Raw genomic sequence first — 17762 nt, forward strand, 5'->3', positions numbered from 1 at the left:
CATCTTTAAGATTTCTTTTAATCTTACGAATTAGGAAAATATTTACATTTCTAAGGGCACTTTGCAGACAATGCAATAACAGGAGAAAATCTGTTCTCGTCAGCAGGAAAGGGCAGGCAGAGATAAAATTTCAGGCACACGATATGAGTAAGCGATCTGGGGAGAAGTTTCCTTCTTACACAGAGAGGGACAATGATCGGCAGTGCAGTAGTGGCTGGTGTGGGGGGGGGGGGGGGAAGGCCTCGTTCTTGTGCAGAGGGAAGATTATCAGCAGTGCGAGGCCTGGTGTAGCGTCAGTCAGAGAACCCACTTCCAGAAGAACCAGGGGTGACCTCACTGAAACCTATCCAAGGCTGAAAGGCCTCGGCAGAGTGGGTGTGGAGAAGACGTTTCCTCTATGGTGGGGGGGGAAGTCCAGGACCAGAGGCCAAAGACTCAGCAAAGAGGGCCGCCCTTTCAGAATAGAGATGAGGGGTAATTCCTTTAGACAGAGAGTGGTGAATCTGTGGAATTCGTTACCACAGATGGATACGGAGGCCAAGTCCAGAGGTTGACAGATTCTTCATTGGTCAGGGCATGAAGGGATAAGGGGATAGGGGCTGAGAGGAAAATGGATCAGGCATGTTGAAAGGATGGAGCAGACTCGATGGGCCAAATGGCCTAATTCTGCCCCTATATCTTGTCTGAAACAGATGGGGACCAGAGGGCAGACAACGTACAGAGCTGTGGGGATTGACCGAGAGAATGTGAGATCGGGAGCCGCAATGGACTTGACAGTCCTTCCTCACCGCGTTTTTAAACTAAAAGCACAGTTCCTATCATAGGATGGGAAATTCCAGCGCCAATGTATGAACAGCAATAAGCACAGATGACAAACATGCCGGTCTGTGTCAGGAACATGAGGGAATATTATTGTCCCACGGGATACCTGGCCTCCAAGAGGGTCACAACCGTGTTGGAGGGTTTGGAGGCTTGTGAGCCTCAATGACCCAGAGAGTGACGTTGGCTGGAGTCAGGGCCTTGTGCTTTGGCTCTTGATAGGGTCACCCATGCCCAACAGGTCAAAGGGTAGAGGCCAGACCGAGAGTAGTCCAGCCAGGTTCGGGGGTTCGGCTCAGGGCCAACAACCCCGACTGGTCAAACAAATCCTGCTCGGAAACAGCAGTGAAGAATCCTCCATCTGTGTGTAACGGGATGCACAGAGAGAGATGGGAGACCTTCACTGCTGCCCTCAACGCCAGCGGTGTGACAGGACATAAGCAGAGAACGTCTGTTTCCCCCCTACCGGTGTTGGGGGCGGGGCAGACCTCGAGGAGGGGGACGCAGCCTAATCTGGAGTGGAATCTGACAGCTTGGCACTCCCTCCATACGACACTGACAATACATCCACGCTCGAGGAACAGCAGAGGTGGGCAGGGGCAGGCAGGGTGAGCATCTCAATACACACAACTATTAAGACTGGATAAGAAACACAACTGGGGTGGGGGTGGGAGGCCACTCAGCCCTTCTAGAGTGCCCTCCCTTTCAGTAGGCTCATGGGCAATTTATGCTGAGCTCAGCTCCCCCCCAGCCCTCGTTCCCTGACCTTCCACCTTAAATACATAACGTTCAACAGTCCATGACAGATGCAGGCCATTCGGCCCACAAGGCTGGTGCTGAGTACAATGCAGAGCTAAACCCATCCTAGCCTGCCACACCAGCCCATCAGCAGCAAAACTGAGCGTCCACCTAACAAGAATCGGAATTGCATCTGTGTCCGCCATTAACACTGGCACCCACAACCTGGGGGGGGAGAGAGGGGGGGAGAGAGGGGGGGGGAGAGGGGGGGGGAGAGGGGGGGGGAGAGGGGGGGGGAGAGGGGGGGGGAGAGGGGGGGGGAGAGAGGGGGGGAGAGAGGGGGGGAGAGAGGGGGGGAGAGAGGGGGGGAGAGAGGGGGGGAGAGAGGGGGGGGAGAGGGAATTAAAGATGCAGAGAGAGTGCGGGGTTGAGTGTGGAATTGAGACAGGAATGATCCCATTTCCATTGCCCTGCCTGTGAGGAGTTTGTACGCTCTCCCTTTGACTGTGTGGGTTTCCTCCCACAGTCCAAAGACGTATTGGCTAGTAGGTTAAATGTTGTAAATTGTTCCGTAATTAGTCAGGGGTTAAATCGGGGGGGGGGGGGGGGGAGAGCATGGTCAAAGGGCCTGATTCACACTATATCCTGATGGATAACGGGGAGTGGGGGGGGGGGGGAAGAGACTCACCTTTGTCCGCCCGTTGATCCCGTAATTGCCCAGCCGCCCGGAGCTGTAGATGATCAGCTCATCGATCCTGGCCATCAGCTCCCCGATGCTCGTGCAGTCGGGCTCCGTGCCCTCCACCCAGGCAATCTTGTCGCCCCGGATGCTGCGGGTGGGCACGCTGAGGGGACTGACCACCCGGCCGTCCATCAGGGTCCCGTTGCGGTGCAGGGAGAGCACCTCCAGTAGGACTTTACCCCCCAGCACTGCCCCCAGGAAGTTGTCCTTGACGCAGATGCCGTAGCTGTTCATGCAGGGCACGACGTACTTGTTGACCAGCTCCAGGGTCTGCCACCGTAGCCGCGCCCCCTCATCCTGGCCCTCCAGCAGCCCCTCCGCCTTCCTCCTCTTGCAGGCCGCCACGGCGTCGCTGTGCCCGTTCGCCAGCCTGCCGCTGCCCCCGCCTTCCCCGTTCTCCAGCCTCCTCCGCTTGAGCTGGGCGCCCGCCTCCCCCTGCCAGGGGGCAGGCACCGGGCCAGGGGTCTCCCCACCGCCCGAGGCCTGCCGGGTAGGAGGGAGGGTGCCCAGCGGGTCCAGGGTGAGCAGGAGGTCGCCGGGCAGGTAGCAGTCCGGGTGGCACCTCCTCGAACCTCCGCTGCCAGGCGCAGTGCCCACTGTCGGTGAGTCCTGGGATGCGACCAACTGGAAGGCAGCTGATGCAGCAAACCGATTGCCAAGCGATACTGAAGCCAATCGGGCGCCAGATGTAACCAACTGGGTGTCAGCAGATGTAACCAGCTGTGTGCCAGGCGATACTGTAACCAGCTGGGTGCCAGGCGATACCATAACCAACTGGGTGTCAGCAGATGTAACCAGCTGGGTGCCAGGCGATACTGTAGCCAGCTGGGCGGATACAATGTCTCTGCCCGCTTCGCTCCTCTTGCCACCCTCCGCCGGGCACAGCAGCTGGCAGGGCGGGCTGCAGCCAGCCACCGGCTCGCCTCCGAAGCCCTCCAGCCCCATGCGGGCACCTTGCGGGGCGGCCGATCCCCGGAGCGGGGGCGGCGGCGGGCGGCGAGCGGGGCGAGGGGCGCCGGCGTGCGCCGACCTCAGGCACTGGCACGGCGGATCCGCCATCTCGGCTCACGTCCCCGGGCCATGACTCGCCACGGTCCCGATCGCCCCGAGGCGGCCGCGCCTCCTCATTCCCCCAAACTTGGCCCGCCGCGCTGTATCATTTCCTGCCGAGAAACAAACGCACTCAAGCGAAACGCCAGCGGAGCGAGAAGGAGAGAGACTTCCCGGCGAATTGCAAACGTCCGCGATCTCCCGGGCGCTGCATTTAACTGGATGCATAGACGCCGAGTTGCATTGAGCGCAGGACAAGCCCAGGAACCCGCCACCTTTTCTCCATCAGCCCTTGTGTCAATTACACGTGCACACCCGCACCACGTGACCCGGTAAACACACCGAGCCCCGGCACCACCGCGGCGCCGCCGGCAGAGGGCGGCAGCGGGCGCTCCCTTAAAGGCGCAGGCACCACTCACACAGACGCCCGCCGGCAGCGGGCGCTCCCTTAAAGGCGCAGGCACCACTCACACAGACGCCCGCCGGCAGCGGGCGCTCCCTTAAAGGCGCAGGCACCACTCACACAGACGCCCGCCGGCAGAGGGCGGCAGCGGGCGCTCCCTTAAAGGCGCAGGCACCACTCACACAGACGCCCGCCGGCAGCGGGCGCTCCCTTAAAGGCGCAGGCACCACTCACACAGACGCCCGCCGGCAGTGGGCGGCAGCGGGCGCTCCCTTAAAGGCGCAGGCACCACTCACACAGACGCCCGCCGGCAGAGGGCGGCAGCGGGCGCTCCCTTAAAGGCGCAGGCACCACTCACACAGACGCCCGCCGGCAGAGGGCGGCAGCGGGCGCTCCCTTAAAGGCGCAGGCACCACTCACACAGACGCCCGCCGGCAGAGGGCGGCAGCGGGCGCTCCCTTAAAGGCGCAGGCACCACTCACACAGACGCCCGCCGGCAGCGGGCGCTCCCTTAAAGGCGCAGGCACCTCTCACACAGACGCCCGCCGGCAGCGGGCGCTCCCTTAAAGGCGCAGGCACCACTCACACAGACGCCCGCCGGCAGCGGGCGCTCCCTTAAAGGCGCAGGCACCACTCACACTGACGCCCGCCGGCAGAGGGCGGCAGCGGGCGTTCTCTTAAAGGCACAGGCACCACTCACACAGACGCCCGCCAGCAGAGGGCGGCAGCGGGCGTTCTCTTAAAGGCGCAGGCACCACTCACAGAGACACCCGCCGGCATGGAGAGTAGATTAGATTCAACTTTGTCATTGTATCAGAAGGCAGTGAAGGCCAATTCTCTGGATGCTTTCAAGAGTTAGAGCTCTTAAAGACAGTGGAGTCAAGGGATATGGGGAGAAGGCAGGAATGGGGTACTGATTATGATGGTTATAGATAGACTGAATGCAAGCAGGCTTTTCCACTGAGGTTAGGGGAGAGGACATGGGTTAAGGGTGAAGGGGGAGAAGTTTAAAGGGAACATTGGGGGGGCTTCTTCACACAAAGAGTGGTGGGAGTGTGGAATGAGCTGCCAGATGAAGTTGTAAATATGGGCTCACTTTTAACACTTTTAAACTTGGACAGGCACATGGTTGAGAGGTGTATGGAGGGATATGGGCCAGTTGCAGGTCAGTGGGACTAGGCCAGGGGTCAGCAACCTTTACCACTGAAAGAGCCACTTGGACCCGTTTCCCACAGAAAAGAAAACACTGGGAGCCGCAAAACCCGTTTGACATTTAAAATGAAATAACACTGCATACAACGTTTTGTTTTGCCTTTATGCTATGTATAAATAAACTACAATGTGTTGCATTTATGAAATTGATGAACTCCTGCAGAGAAAACGAAATTACATTTCTGCATGCAACAAAAACATTTTGAACTCCGAAAAAAAGACGTTGGGTTGAAGGTTACTTTTAAGTAAAATACTCAACGTCTATTTGAGTCCTTCTTGTATTTATGAAAAACGCCAAACTTAAATTTGCCGCCAGCAGCAAACCAAAAATAACGTCAGCCAGCTGTCAACCTGAAAAATAAAAGGACTATTTCACTGAACAATGAAAACATATGAATATACGTAAAATAATACGCAATTAAAATATTTATCATACTTCTTCAGGTTGACTCACACCTGACAATGCAGTCGTATTCAGTAGGGATGGATCGATGCTTAGGGGAGTGACCGGGAAGGATAATGTGTTTTTTTCCTCTCTGAACTCACAGAAGCGTTTCCCAGACGATGTTTGCATTGCGATGATTGCAGAATGTAAATACTCCGAATTTATCATGTCGTGACATTGTTTGAACTCTCTCAAATTGGGGAAGTGAGACAATGTGCCTTTCTGTAAATCTCTGGCAAGCAACGTCAACTTGCGCTCGAATGCAAAACATCCTCCAACATGTGCAGGGCTGTACGTCCTTACCCCGTTGAAGAGCTGTGTTCAGCGTGTTCAGGTGCGCTGTCATGTCTACCATGAAGTGTAGCTTTTCCAGCCACTCTGGCTGTTCCAGCTCAGGAAAGTTGAGCCCTTTGCTGCCCAGGAAAGTTTTCACTTCTTCCAGACGCGCGACAAAGCGTTTCAGCACCTCCCCTCTGGACAGCCAGCGATAAAAACACGTTGTAGCGGTTGCTACACGCAGTCAGTAAACTGCAGTCAAAGATAGCTTTATTCGAACTAAACAGCCTTGCTTTTAAGCCTCCCTCAACCCGCCCCCCATGGGCGCGGATGCTGCAAAAGACACGTACTCACAAACCCCCGTAGGCTATCTCCCTTAGCCTGAACGCTGGCTAATTGTGAGCCGGTTCGGATGTGTCAGGAAATGGGTCGCCACAACGTCTTATTTAGATTGTACAAGATCACCATAATCTTCAAATTTAGATTTACATTTCAAAAACTAACAAACTAACATAAAATACATATTAATTAAATACTGACCATGTAGCGGTGTGCTACACGCAGCGCTAAAATTACGACACGGAGTCGGTAACTGCAGTCGAAGGAAAAAAACTTTATTCGAAATCTTCAGCCTCACTTTTAAGCCTCCCTCAACCTGCCCCCCCCCCATGGCGCAGAGGCTCCAAAGCTCTGTGCTCGCAAACCCCCGTAGGCTATCTTATTGTGAGTCGGTTCAGATGTGCCAGGAAATGGGTCGCCACAACCAATTATTTCCCAAAGCAACAGGGAGCCGCAGCACAGACGTAAAAGAGCCACATGTGGCTCCGGAGCCGCGGGTTGCCGACCCCCGGACTAGGCAGAAAAATGGTTCGGCACAGCCAAGAAGGCCTGTTTCTGTGCCATAATGTCCCATGGTTCTATGGGTGCAATACTGTTTAGTGCTGTGATGTGAGGTTCAGCAGAGTCACAGCCTCAGGGAAGAAGCTCTTCCTGAGCCTGTTGGTGCAGGAGCGGAGGCTCCTGTAGCGCCTACCGGATGGGAGAGAGTAAAAAGTCCATGGTTAGGGTGAGTTGCATCCTTGATAATGCTTTTCGCCCTGCCCAGGCAGTGTTTATGGTAGATGTTCTCAATGGTGGGCAATTGGGTGCCGATAATCTGCCAGGCAAGTTTTCACCACCTGCTGGAATGCTTTGCGGTCGGATACGGAACAATTGCCATACCACACTGAGATGCAGTTGGTGAGTATGCTCTCAATGGTACAGCGGTAAAAGTCCGTCAGTATCCTGGGACAGAGGTGACTCTTGATGCTCTGCAGGAAATAAAGGTGCTGTTGATCGGGATGGAGGAGTTCCGTTTCAGGTAACATTCGGTTCAAAAGTGCAGAAGGGTCCCAGCATCGCCCTCAATCCATTCTCTTCTCCCGCTGCTGCCGTCAGGCAGAAAGTGAGCCTCGGAACTCCCACCAGCCCGTTCAAGACCAGTTACTACCCCTCAACCATCAAGCTCTTGAGCAAAAGGGGATGACTACCCTCATCTATTGAGGTGTCCCCACAACTAATGACCTCACTTTAAGGACTTTTTATCTTGTTATTTCATGTTCTTGTTAATTATTGCTATTTATTTATATTTGCATTTGCACGGTCTTCAAGTCAAGTCAAGTCAAGTCACTTTTATTGTCATTTCGACCGTACCTGCTGGTACAGTACATAGTAAAAATGAGACAACGTTTTTCAGGACCATGGTGTTACATGACACAGTACAAAAACTAGACTGAAATACGTAAAAAACAACACAGAGAAAGCTACACTAGACTACAGACCTACACAGGACTGCGTAAAGTCCATAAAAACAGTGCAGGCATTACAATAAATAATAAACAGGACAATAGGGCAGTAAGTTGGTGTCAGTCCAGGCTCTGGGTATTGAGGAGTCTGATAACTTGGGGGAAGAAACTGTTACATGGTCTGATTGGGAGAGCCCGAATGCTTTAGTGCCTTTTCCCAGACGGCAGGAGGGAGAAGAGATTATATGAGGGGTGCGTGGGGTCCTTCATAATGCTGTTTGCTTTATGGGTGCAGCGTGTGGTGTAAATGTCTGTAATGGCGGGATGAGAGACCCTGATGATCTTCTCAGCTGACCTCACTATCCGCTGCAGGGTCTTGCGATCCGAGATGGTGCAATTTCCGAACCGGGCAGTGATGCAGCTGCTCAGGATGCTCTCGATACAACCCCTGTAGGATGTGATGAGGATGGGGGGGGTGGGAGATGGACTTTCCTCGGCCTTCGCAGAAAGTAGAGACGCTGCTGGGCTTTCTTTCTGCACTCTGGTTGATCTTTCATTGATCCTATTGTATCGATTTGCAGAGTATGCCCACAGGAAAGAGACTCTCAGGTTTAAAAAGGATCAAGTGCTTTTCCGGAGTGTCCGACGAATAAACGCTTCTCGGGCTTCCAGCCGGGTACAGATATCGATTTTAACCGATGTTTCGATGACAAGCTCTGACATTTGATTGGAGAGGACGGAAGACCATGGAAGACAGGGAAGGGGGAGGTGCACCAGGGAGAGATGATGGACAGGTAAGAAAATAAGGTATGAAAGGGGAACAGAAATAGGGAATGGTGAAGGGGGGGGGAGTGATTGTCGGAAGTTCAAGAAATCAACATTTATGCCAGACTGGAGGCTACCCGGGGGAATATTCCAGATGCCCCCCAACAGACTCACAAGTCTGGAAGGACTACTTGGGGCCCTGAATGGTAGTGGGGGAGGAGGAGGAGTGGCACTTGTCCTGATTCAGGAGCCCCGTAGTTACAGGCCACAACCTCCATTCCGCACAGAGTTCAGTAAACCTCACAGAATCATTTCATTGTGGTTCTGTGCCAGGACAATCCCATAATAGACAACACAATAGCGTCCAGCAATTCACAAGACAATAGTGCAAACAGCCATGAGTAAGCAACAATTAGCAGAACAGTCACATGCGCAAACCTCAATAATGAAGCTTAAATAAGTGTGAAACTTGTCTCCGTTTTGTACAGTGCTGCTGCTGCTGCTGTCCAAGGCCCAACTTTCGTCAGGTTTACAGCCAGGTACAAGCATTCAAGTTCATGTTTCCACGTATACCACCACAAGGAACAACGTACCTCTGGACCAAGGTGCGCGGCACAGCTCATATAACTCTCACACAACACATGACTATTGCCACAAATTGTATAGCGGGGTGGAGATATGTCTCTACCAAATGAGGTGTAAGGTGCTCCTTCCCTCCGCTAGCCTGCGGGTCACCCTTGGGCAAGGTGTAGCATGTGCTTAGCCCCCGATCAGGGTCACGTGAACCCATGGGAGCCGGTGGTGGACGGTTGTACGAGCAGCTGGTGCAGATCACAAGTCCTGGTTATATGACCACTGACACCAGACAGACAATCTCTGAAGGGTATTGACAATGGCTGGGGTCACCCGTCTTGTAAAGACACTGCCCAGAAGAAGGCAATGGCAAACCACTTCTGTGGGAAAATTTGGCAAGAAATTTGGTCTTGGATAAAGACCATGATTGCCCATGTTACATGACAGGGCACATAATGATGACGTCATACAACATGGCACATAATGATGATGTCATACGACACGGAACATGATGAACAGATAAACCACAAATAAATTAACGAACAATAAGGTGTGTTTACAACACAAGCTGAGAAGTAAACAGTCCAACGCTACTGGTGCTTCACGCGTGATGAGACCTGGGTGGTGGCAGGGAGCCCATTGGTCTCACGGCCTGGGGGAAGAAGCTGTTCCCCATCCTAATTGTTCTTGTCCTGATGCTACGGTACCTCCCCCCGTGACGGTAGAGGGTCGGAGAGATTGCTGGACCATGGGAGGGATCAATGCTAAGGGCCCAGTGTATGCAGCGTTCCCGATAAATATTTCAGATGCGTGGAAAGGGATGACACTCTCTGAAATCCCCACGACCCGTTGTAGGGTCTTGCGGTTGGAGGTCGTGCAACTCCCGCACCAGCCAGTGACGCAGTTGGTCAGCGCACTTTCAATGGTGCTCCGATTTTTACAGGCCTCGCTTGCCTCACCCTTCCCGGGGAGTGGAGACGCTGCTGTGCCTTCTTGCAGCACGACAGTAATAAACCTGAGCTCGGACACTAATGGAAGCAGCTCGACGCGTAGCGGAGTGGCTAGCGTGACGTTACTACGGCTCGGGCCGTTCCGGAGTTCGGAGTTCGGCCCCGCCGCCATTCAGTGAGGGGCCTCTGCATGTCCTCCCCGTGGAATGCGTGGGTCCCCCCCCCCCCCCCCGGGAGACCTGGTTTCCTCACAGCCCAAAGATGAACTGGGAAGGTTTAACGGTCATTGTAAATTTTCCTGTGATCAGGTCATGTTAATTGGGTTTGTTGGGGTTGCTGGGGCAACGCAGCCCAAAGGACTGAAGGGGGCCTGCTCCACGCTGCATCGCCAAGCACAGTAAAATATCTACGTTACGTCCTTTGAGGCTTTTATAAATTTCATTCAGATTAGCCCACGCTCTCCTACGCTCACAAAACGATAGATCTAATTGCACGTATAATGAGAGGGCGAGATTAGCCGAGAGAATCGCTGTTTGGATTGTGGGAGCGCCTTCACCGAACAGGAGAATCGGCAGTCTCACATCCCAACAGTGGAAGAAAAACTGCACGAAACACAAGGGGGCCTGCAGGTGCTGGAATTCCTGTGCCACACGCGCATAAAGCTGGAACGAACTCAGCAGGTCAGGCAGCATCTATGGAGGAGAATGAACTGTTGATGTCTTGGGGCTGAGATACGTCGAAGTTCAAACAACACACGCACACACAGAATGCTGGATGGACGGGTGGGATCGTTGTTAATACTAAGGGCCCTGCGTACGCAGCACTCCTGGTAAATGTCTCCTATGGATGGTCCTACGATCCTCTCGGCCGATCTCACAGTCCTTTGTCGGGAGTTCCGGTCCGATGCTCGGCTGCTCCCAGACAGACATACTTTATTGATCCCGAGGGAAATTGGGTTTCGTTACAGCCGCACCAACCAAGAATAGTGAAGAAATACAGCAATATAAAACCATAAATGATTAAATAATAAGTTAATCATGCCAAGTGGAAGTATGTCCAGGACCAGCCTACTGGCTCAGGGTGTCTGACACTCCGAGGGAGGAGTTGTAAAGTTTGATGGCCACAGGCAGGAATGACTTCCTATGACGCTCAGTGTTACATCTCGGTGGAATGAGTCTCTGGCTGAATGTACACCTGTGCCCCAGGGGTCAGCAACCTTTACCACTGAAAGAGCCACTTGGACCCGTTTCCCACAGAAAAGAAAACACTGGGAGCCGCAAAACCCGTTTGACATTTAAAATGAAATAACACTGCATACAACGTTTTGTTTTGCCTTTATGCTATGTATAAACAAACTATAATGTGTTGCATTTATGAAATTGATGAACTCCTGCAGAGAAAACGAAATTACATTTCTGCATGCAACAAAAACATTTTGAACTCTGAAAAAAAAGACGTTGGGTTGAAGGTTACTTTTAAGTAAAATACTCAACGTCTATTTGAGTCCTTCTTGTATTTATGAAAAACGCCAAACTTGAATTTGCCGCCAGCAGCAAACCAAAAATAACGTCAGCCAGCTGTCAACCTGAAAAATAAAAGGACTATTTCACTGAACAATGAAAACATATGAATATACGTAAAATAATAGGCAATTAAAATATTTATCATACTTGTTCAGGTTGACTCACACCTGACAATGCAGTCGTATTCAGTAGGGATGGATCGATGCTTAGGGGAGTGACCGGGAAGGATAATGTGTTTTTTTCCTCTCTGAACTCACAGAAGCGTTTCCCAAACGATGTTTGCATTGCGATGATTGCAGAATGTAAATACTCCGAATTTATCATGTCGTGACCTTGTTTGAACTCTCTCAAATTGGGGAAGTGAGACAATGTGCCTTTCTGTAAATCTCTGGCAAGCAACGTCAACTTGCACTCGAATGCCAAAACATCCTCCAACATGTGCAGGGCTGTACGTCCTTACCCCGTTGAAGAGCTGTGTTCAGCGTGTTCAGGTGCGCTGTCATGTCTACCATGAAGTGTAGCTTTTCCAGCCACTCTGGCTGTTCCAGCTCAGGAAAGTTGAGCCCTTTGCTGCCCAGGAAAGTTTTCACTTCTTCCAGACGCGCGACAAAGCGTTTCAGCACCTCCCCTCTGGACAGCCAGCGATAAAAACACGTTGTAGCGGTTGCTACACGCAGTCAGTAAACTGCAGTCAAAGATAGCTTTATTCGAACTAAACAGCCTTGCTTTTAAGCCTCCCTCAACCCGCCCCCCATGGGCGCGGATGCTGCAAAAGACACGTACTCACAAACCCCCGTAGGCTATCTCCCTTAGCCTGAACGCTGGCTAATTGTGAGCCGGTTCGGATGTGTCAGGAAATGGGTTGCCACAACGTCTTATTTAGATTGTACAAGATCACCATAATCTTCAAATTTAGAATTACATTTCAAAAACTAACAAACTAACATAAAATACATTTTAATTAAATACTGACCATGTAGCGGTGTGCTACACGCAGCGCTAAAATTACGACACGGAGTCGGTAACTGCAGTCGAAGGAAAAAACTTTATTCGAAATCTTCAGCCTCACTTTTAAGCCTCCCTCAACCTGCCCCCCATGGCGCAGAGGCTCCAAAGCTCTGTGCTCGCAAACCCCCGTAGGCTATCTAATAGTGAGTCGGTTCGGATGTGCCAGGAAAAGGGTCGCCACAACCAATTATTTCCCAAAGCAACAGGGAGCCGCAGCACAGACGTAAAAGAGCCACATGTGGCTCCGGAGCCGCGGGTTGCCGACCCCCGGCCTAACCAGTACATTATGGAGTGGATGGGAGTCATTGTCCAAGATGGCATGCAACTTGGACAGCATCCTCTTTTCAGACACCACCGTCAGAGAGTCCAGTTCCACCCCCACAACATCACTGGCCTTACGAATGAGTTTGTTGATTCTGTTGGTGTCTGCTACCCTCAGCCTGCTGCGCCAGCACACAACAGCAAACATGACAGCACTGGCCACCACTGACTCGTAGAACCAGATGGAGATGCAGCTCATCAGGACGCTCTCAATGGTGCTCTGCTGTAAGATCCAGTTAAGGTGGGGGTGGGGGGGAATTCCCACTTTCCTCAAGCTCGTTAAGTGAAATTATGAAGAAAGCACAACAGCGCCTCGACCTCCTTAAATTTTCTCTGCACGCTTTCAAGCATGTTGGTAGGTAGTTAAGCAGAACTACACACAATGCTCTGAATATGGATTCACCGACCGGTACCAACTTCAACCTAACATCCCAGCTCCAGGATTACAAAGACCAAAAGGCCAAAAACACTCACTTTGATTCTACCTACCCATGACACCATTTTCTCCCCCTTTTTGTTTTCATCTCTCTCTTATAGAGATCAATAATTCCTTGAAAGTGGCGGGAATCACGGATCTAATTACCAATTTACTTCTCGTGCCACTCGGACTATTGATCTCAAACTCCTGATAGTTGGACTGACGCAGGGACAGGTTTAGAAAACCCACTGAGTTCTAGCAATCTGGGTAATCTAATCAGTGAAGTGGAACGTACTGGTTTCATATTTTAATATTCCTCTATTCTCCACTCTGACCTTTCACTTCTCACATACCTATCACTTCCCCCCAGGTCCCCTCCTCCTCCGCTCTCCTTTCAGATTCCCTCCTCTCCGGCCCTTTACCTTTCCCGTCCACCTGGCCCCACCCATCACCTTCCAGCCAGCCTCCTTCCCCTCCCCCACCTTTTTTTATTCTGGCATTTTCCCCCTTCCTTCTCAGTCCTGACGAAGGGTTTCAACCCGAAGTGTTGGCTGTTCATCCATTCCCATAGATGCTGCCTGGCTTGCTGAGTTCCTCCAGTGAGTGTGTGTGTTTATGTTTATGTGTATGTGCGTGCGCATGTGTGTGTACTGTTAGTGTGAGTATGTGTGTGAGTGTGTGTGTATATGTCTGTGTATGTCTGTGTCTGTGCATGTGTGTCTGTGTGTGAGTGTGTGTGCGCGTGTGTGTGTGCGTGTGTGCGTGTGTGTGTGTGTGAGTGGTGTGTGTGTGTGTATGTGTGTGTATATGTGTGTGTGTGTGTGTGTGTGTGAGTGGTGTGTGTGTGTGCGTGTGTGTGTGCGTGTGTGTGTGGTGTGTGTGTGTGCATGTGTGTGTGTGCGTGTGTGTGTGTGTGGTGTGTGTGTGTGTATGTGTGTGTGTGGTGTGTGCGTGTGTGTTTGCGTGTGTGTGTGTGTATGTGCGCGCGCGTGTGAGTGGTGTGTGTGTGTGTGCGTGTGTGTGTGTGGTGTGTGTGTCTGAGTGGTGTGTGTGTGTGTGCATGTGTGTGTGTGTGCGCGTGTGTGTGTGGTGTGTGTGTGTGCATGTGTGTGTGTGCGTGTGTGTGTGTGTGGTGTGTGTGTGTATGTGTGTGTGTGGTGTGTGCGTGTGTGTTTGCGTGTGTGTGTGTGTATGTGCGCGCGCGTGTGTGTGTGAGTGGTGTGTGTGTGTGTGCGTGTGTGTGTGTGGTGTGTGTGTCTGAGTGGTGTGTGTGTGTGTGCGTGTGTGTGTGTGTGGTGTGTGTGTGTGCGTGTGTGTGTGTACATGTGTGTGTACGTGTATGTGTGTGTGTGTGAGTGGTGTGTGTGTGCGTGTGTGTGTGTGAGTGGTGTGTGTGTGCGCGTGTGTGAGTGCGTGTGTGTGTGCGTGCGTGTGTGTGTGTGTGTGTGTGAGTGGTGTGTGTGTGTGCATGTGTGTGTGTGAGTGGTGTGTGTGTGTGCGTGCGTGTGTGTGTATGAATGGTGTGTGTGTGCGTGTGTGTGAGTGGTGTGTGTGTGCGTGGTGTGTGTGTGTGCGTGTATGAGTCTGTATGTGTGTGCGTGCGTGCGTGTGCGTGTGTGCGTGTGCCTGTGTGTGTGCGTGTGTGTGTGAGTGGTGTGTGTGTGCGTGTGTGTGTGAGTGGTGTGTGTGTGTGTGTGTGTGCGTGTGTGTGTGTGTGTGTGTGTATGTGTGTGTGTGTGTGTGTGTGTGTGTGTGTGTGTGAGTGGTGTGTGTGTGTGTGTGTGTGAGTGGTGTGTGTGTGTGCGTGTGTGTGTGTGCGTGTGTGTGTGTGTGTGTGCGTGTATGAGTGTGTATGTGTGTATGTGTCAGTGGTGTGTGTGTGTGTGTGTGTGTGCGTGTGTGTGTGAGTGGTGTGTGTGTGTGTGCGTGTGTGTGTGAGTGGTGTGTGTGTGTGTGTGCGTGTGTGTGTGTGCGCGTGTGTGCGTGTGCATGTGTGCGTGTGCCTGTGTGTGTGCGTGCGTGCGTGCGTGCGTGTGTGTGTGTGTGTGTGTGTGTGTGTGTGGTGTGTGTGTGTGTGTGTGTGTGCGTGCGTGTGTGTGTGTGTGCGTGTGTGTGCGTGCGTGTGTGTGTGCATGTATGTGTGTGTGTATGTGTGTGTGTGTGTGTGAGTGGTGTGTGTGTGTGTGTGTGAGTGGTGTGTGTGTGTGCGTGTGCATGTGTGTGTGCGTGTGCATGTGTGTGTGCGTGTGTGTGCGTGTGTGCGTGAGTGGTGTGTGTGTGTGCGTATGTGTGTGTGTGTGTGTGTGTGTGTGTATGTGTGTGTGTGTGTGTATGTATGTGTGTGTGTGTGTGTGTGTGTGTTGCTGTGGATTTCCAGCATCTGCAGAGCTTCTCTTGCTTATCGCCAGTGGGAGTTTGTTCTGCACAATCTGACCGCCACACCATGACAGAGAAAACAGCACTCACATTGTGGCGGGGCCTGCCACGTCCCCAGCAGTTGTCCATGTGAGAAGCGGGATTTCTGGAACAGCAGAGGAGGTGGATATGATGGGAATTACTAAGGAAAATTCCCAGGGCCTTTTGGAAAGGAGAGGAATTGCAGAGTTACGAGGAACTATGAAAAAACATGTTCCCTCAAATGCCTCAGCGGTGACATAAATTTCTCTGAATTATTTCTTCCAGCTATCTGTTGTGCAAGTTGTTTTCTTCTCTTCCAGTCAGTAATTTCACAATAGTGGCCTCATTGTTTTTTCACACACCATCTCCAGTTAATGGCGTGCCTTCTCAGCCCGTGGGTTCGGAGCTGTTTTATGCACGTTGCTAAGCAACCGTCTCCTTTACATTTCCCACAAAGGGATTCATTAATTTGCGGGGATTGGTTGGAACTTTCGGTGGACGCCGTCAGAAAAGGGGGGACATATATCCCCCCCACCCCCATCTGCCCTGAGGGGGGAGCAAAGAGCCACCCACCATGGTGGGTCTGGAGGCCCAGACGGGGTAAGGGCAACAGAGTGATAAATGAGTCAGTTATGTCCAGAAACCAAGCTTGATTATAGCAAATTTTCAATACACAAGTGGTTTGTGGAATGGCCCCCTGCAGTCAGTGGAATGAGGCCTGGTCACACCCTTTCTCTATCGCTATCTTTATGGGTGGACTGGCTCTGCGGTCGACAGTCAACGAACGACGCCGTGCTAAATGGAACTGAACGGAACGGCACATTCCTGGGCTGTTTCAAGGACTTTGCGGTTTGATGTTCTATATTCTGTGTTTTTGCCTCGCCTCTTTGGCGTCTGTGCGATTTCTTCTTTTGTTTTTGCACTTCGGGTGTTGGATGCTGATGCACCATCAATAACTCTCTCTGAGACGTGAGGCGAGATATCGGCTTTTATTGACTGGAAGAAAGAACAAGCAGAAATTGACCACCATACTACATCCTGGAGACTGAGGGCAGGGCTCAGGCCCCAATCACCTTTATACCGGGGTCCGTGGGAGGAGCCACAGGAGCAGTCAGCAGAGGGGCATGTCCAGACAGGTATATGTAGTTCACCACATTCACCCCCCCTGCAGGCGCCAGGTCACGGATGGAGACCGTGTCCTCCCGCCCATCAGGTAAGACCACGTAAGCATACTGGGGGTTCGCATGTAGAAGGTGAACCCTCTCGACCAGCAGGGAGTATTTATTGCTCCTCACATGTTTCCAGAGCAGCACTGGCCCTGGGGACGTCAGCCAAGCCGGTAGGGTGGTCCCAGTGACAGACTTCCTGGGAAAAGAGAATAGGCGCTCGTGAGGGGTGGCATTGGTGGACGTACATAACAGGGAGCGGATAGAGTGGAGTGCCTCAGGGAGGACCTCCTGCCATCGAGAGACCGGCAACCCTTTTGACTTAAGGGCTAAAAGTGTGGCCTTCCACACTGTGGCATTCTCCCTCTCCACCTGTCCATTTCCCCGGGGATTATAACTCGTGGCCCCTAGCCAGCAGGTACCGGTGCAGCTCGTCACTCATACAGGAGGACCCTCTATTGCTGTGGATATAGCAGGGATATCCGAACAGAGTGAAGAGCTGGCGCAGGGCTTTTATGACGGACATGGCAGTGGTGTCGGGGCAGGGGATGGCAAAGGGGAACCGTGAGTACTCGTCGATTATGTTGAGAAAGTAGACATTGCGGTCGGTGGAGGGAAGGGGGCCCTTAAAGTCAACACTCAGTTGCTCAAAGGGGCGGGTGGTCTTGATAAGTTGTGCCTTTTCAGGACGGTAGAAGTGCGGTTTGCACTCAGTGCAGACTTGGCAGTCCTTGGTCATCGTCCTGATGTCCTCAAGGGAGTATGGCAGGTTCCGGGCTTTCACGAAATGGTAAAATCGGGTGGCCTCTGGGTGGCAAAGATGCGCATGGAGGGCGTATAGCTGGTTGAGCTGTGCGCTGGCAAACGCTCCCCGGGATAGGGTATCAGGGGGCTCATTGAGCCTTCCAGGCCGGTACAGGATATCATAGGTGTAGGTGGAGCGTTCTATTCTCCACCGCAAAATTTTATCATTTTTGATTTTGCCCCGCTGTTGGTTGCTGAACATGAACGTAACCGAGCGCTGGTCGGTCAGCAAGGTGAACCTTTTGCCGGCGAGATAGTGCCTCCAGTGCCTAATAGCTTCCACTATGGCCTGGGCTTCTTTCTCCACCGCAGAGTGCCGAATTTCAGGGCCTTGAAGGGTACGAGAAAAAGGTACTGGCCTGCCTTCC

General features: G+C 52.4%; 1 protein-coding gene across 1 annotated transcript in view; it reads right to left on the minus strand.

Annotated features, from left to right (window-relative positions):
- LOC132386053 (prolyl hydroxylase EGLN2-like) overlaps positions 1–3657 on the minus strand; it is a 28778-nt gene extending 25121 nt beyond the window's left edge. Inside the window, exon 1 of the mRNA XM_059958343.1 lies at positions 2246–3657. Coding sequence (XP_059814326.1) covers positions 2246–3358 — 1113 coding nt within the window. The 5' untranslated portion in view covers positions 3359–3657. The remainder of the gene's footprint in view (positions 1–2245) is intronic.
- Positions 3658–17762: the final 14105 nt, after the last annotated feature.

This window comes from Hypanus sabinus, unplaced genomic scaffold (genome assembly GCF_030144855.1).
Source record: "Hypanus sabinus isolate sHypSab1 unplaced genomic scaffold, sHypSab1.hap1 H_10, whole genome shotgun sequence".
Classification (NCBI taxonomy): domain Eukaryota; kingdom Metazoa; phylum Chordata; class Chondrichthyes; order Myliobatiformes; family Dasyatidae; genus Hypanus; species Hypanus sabinus.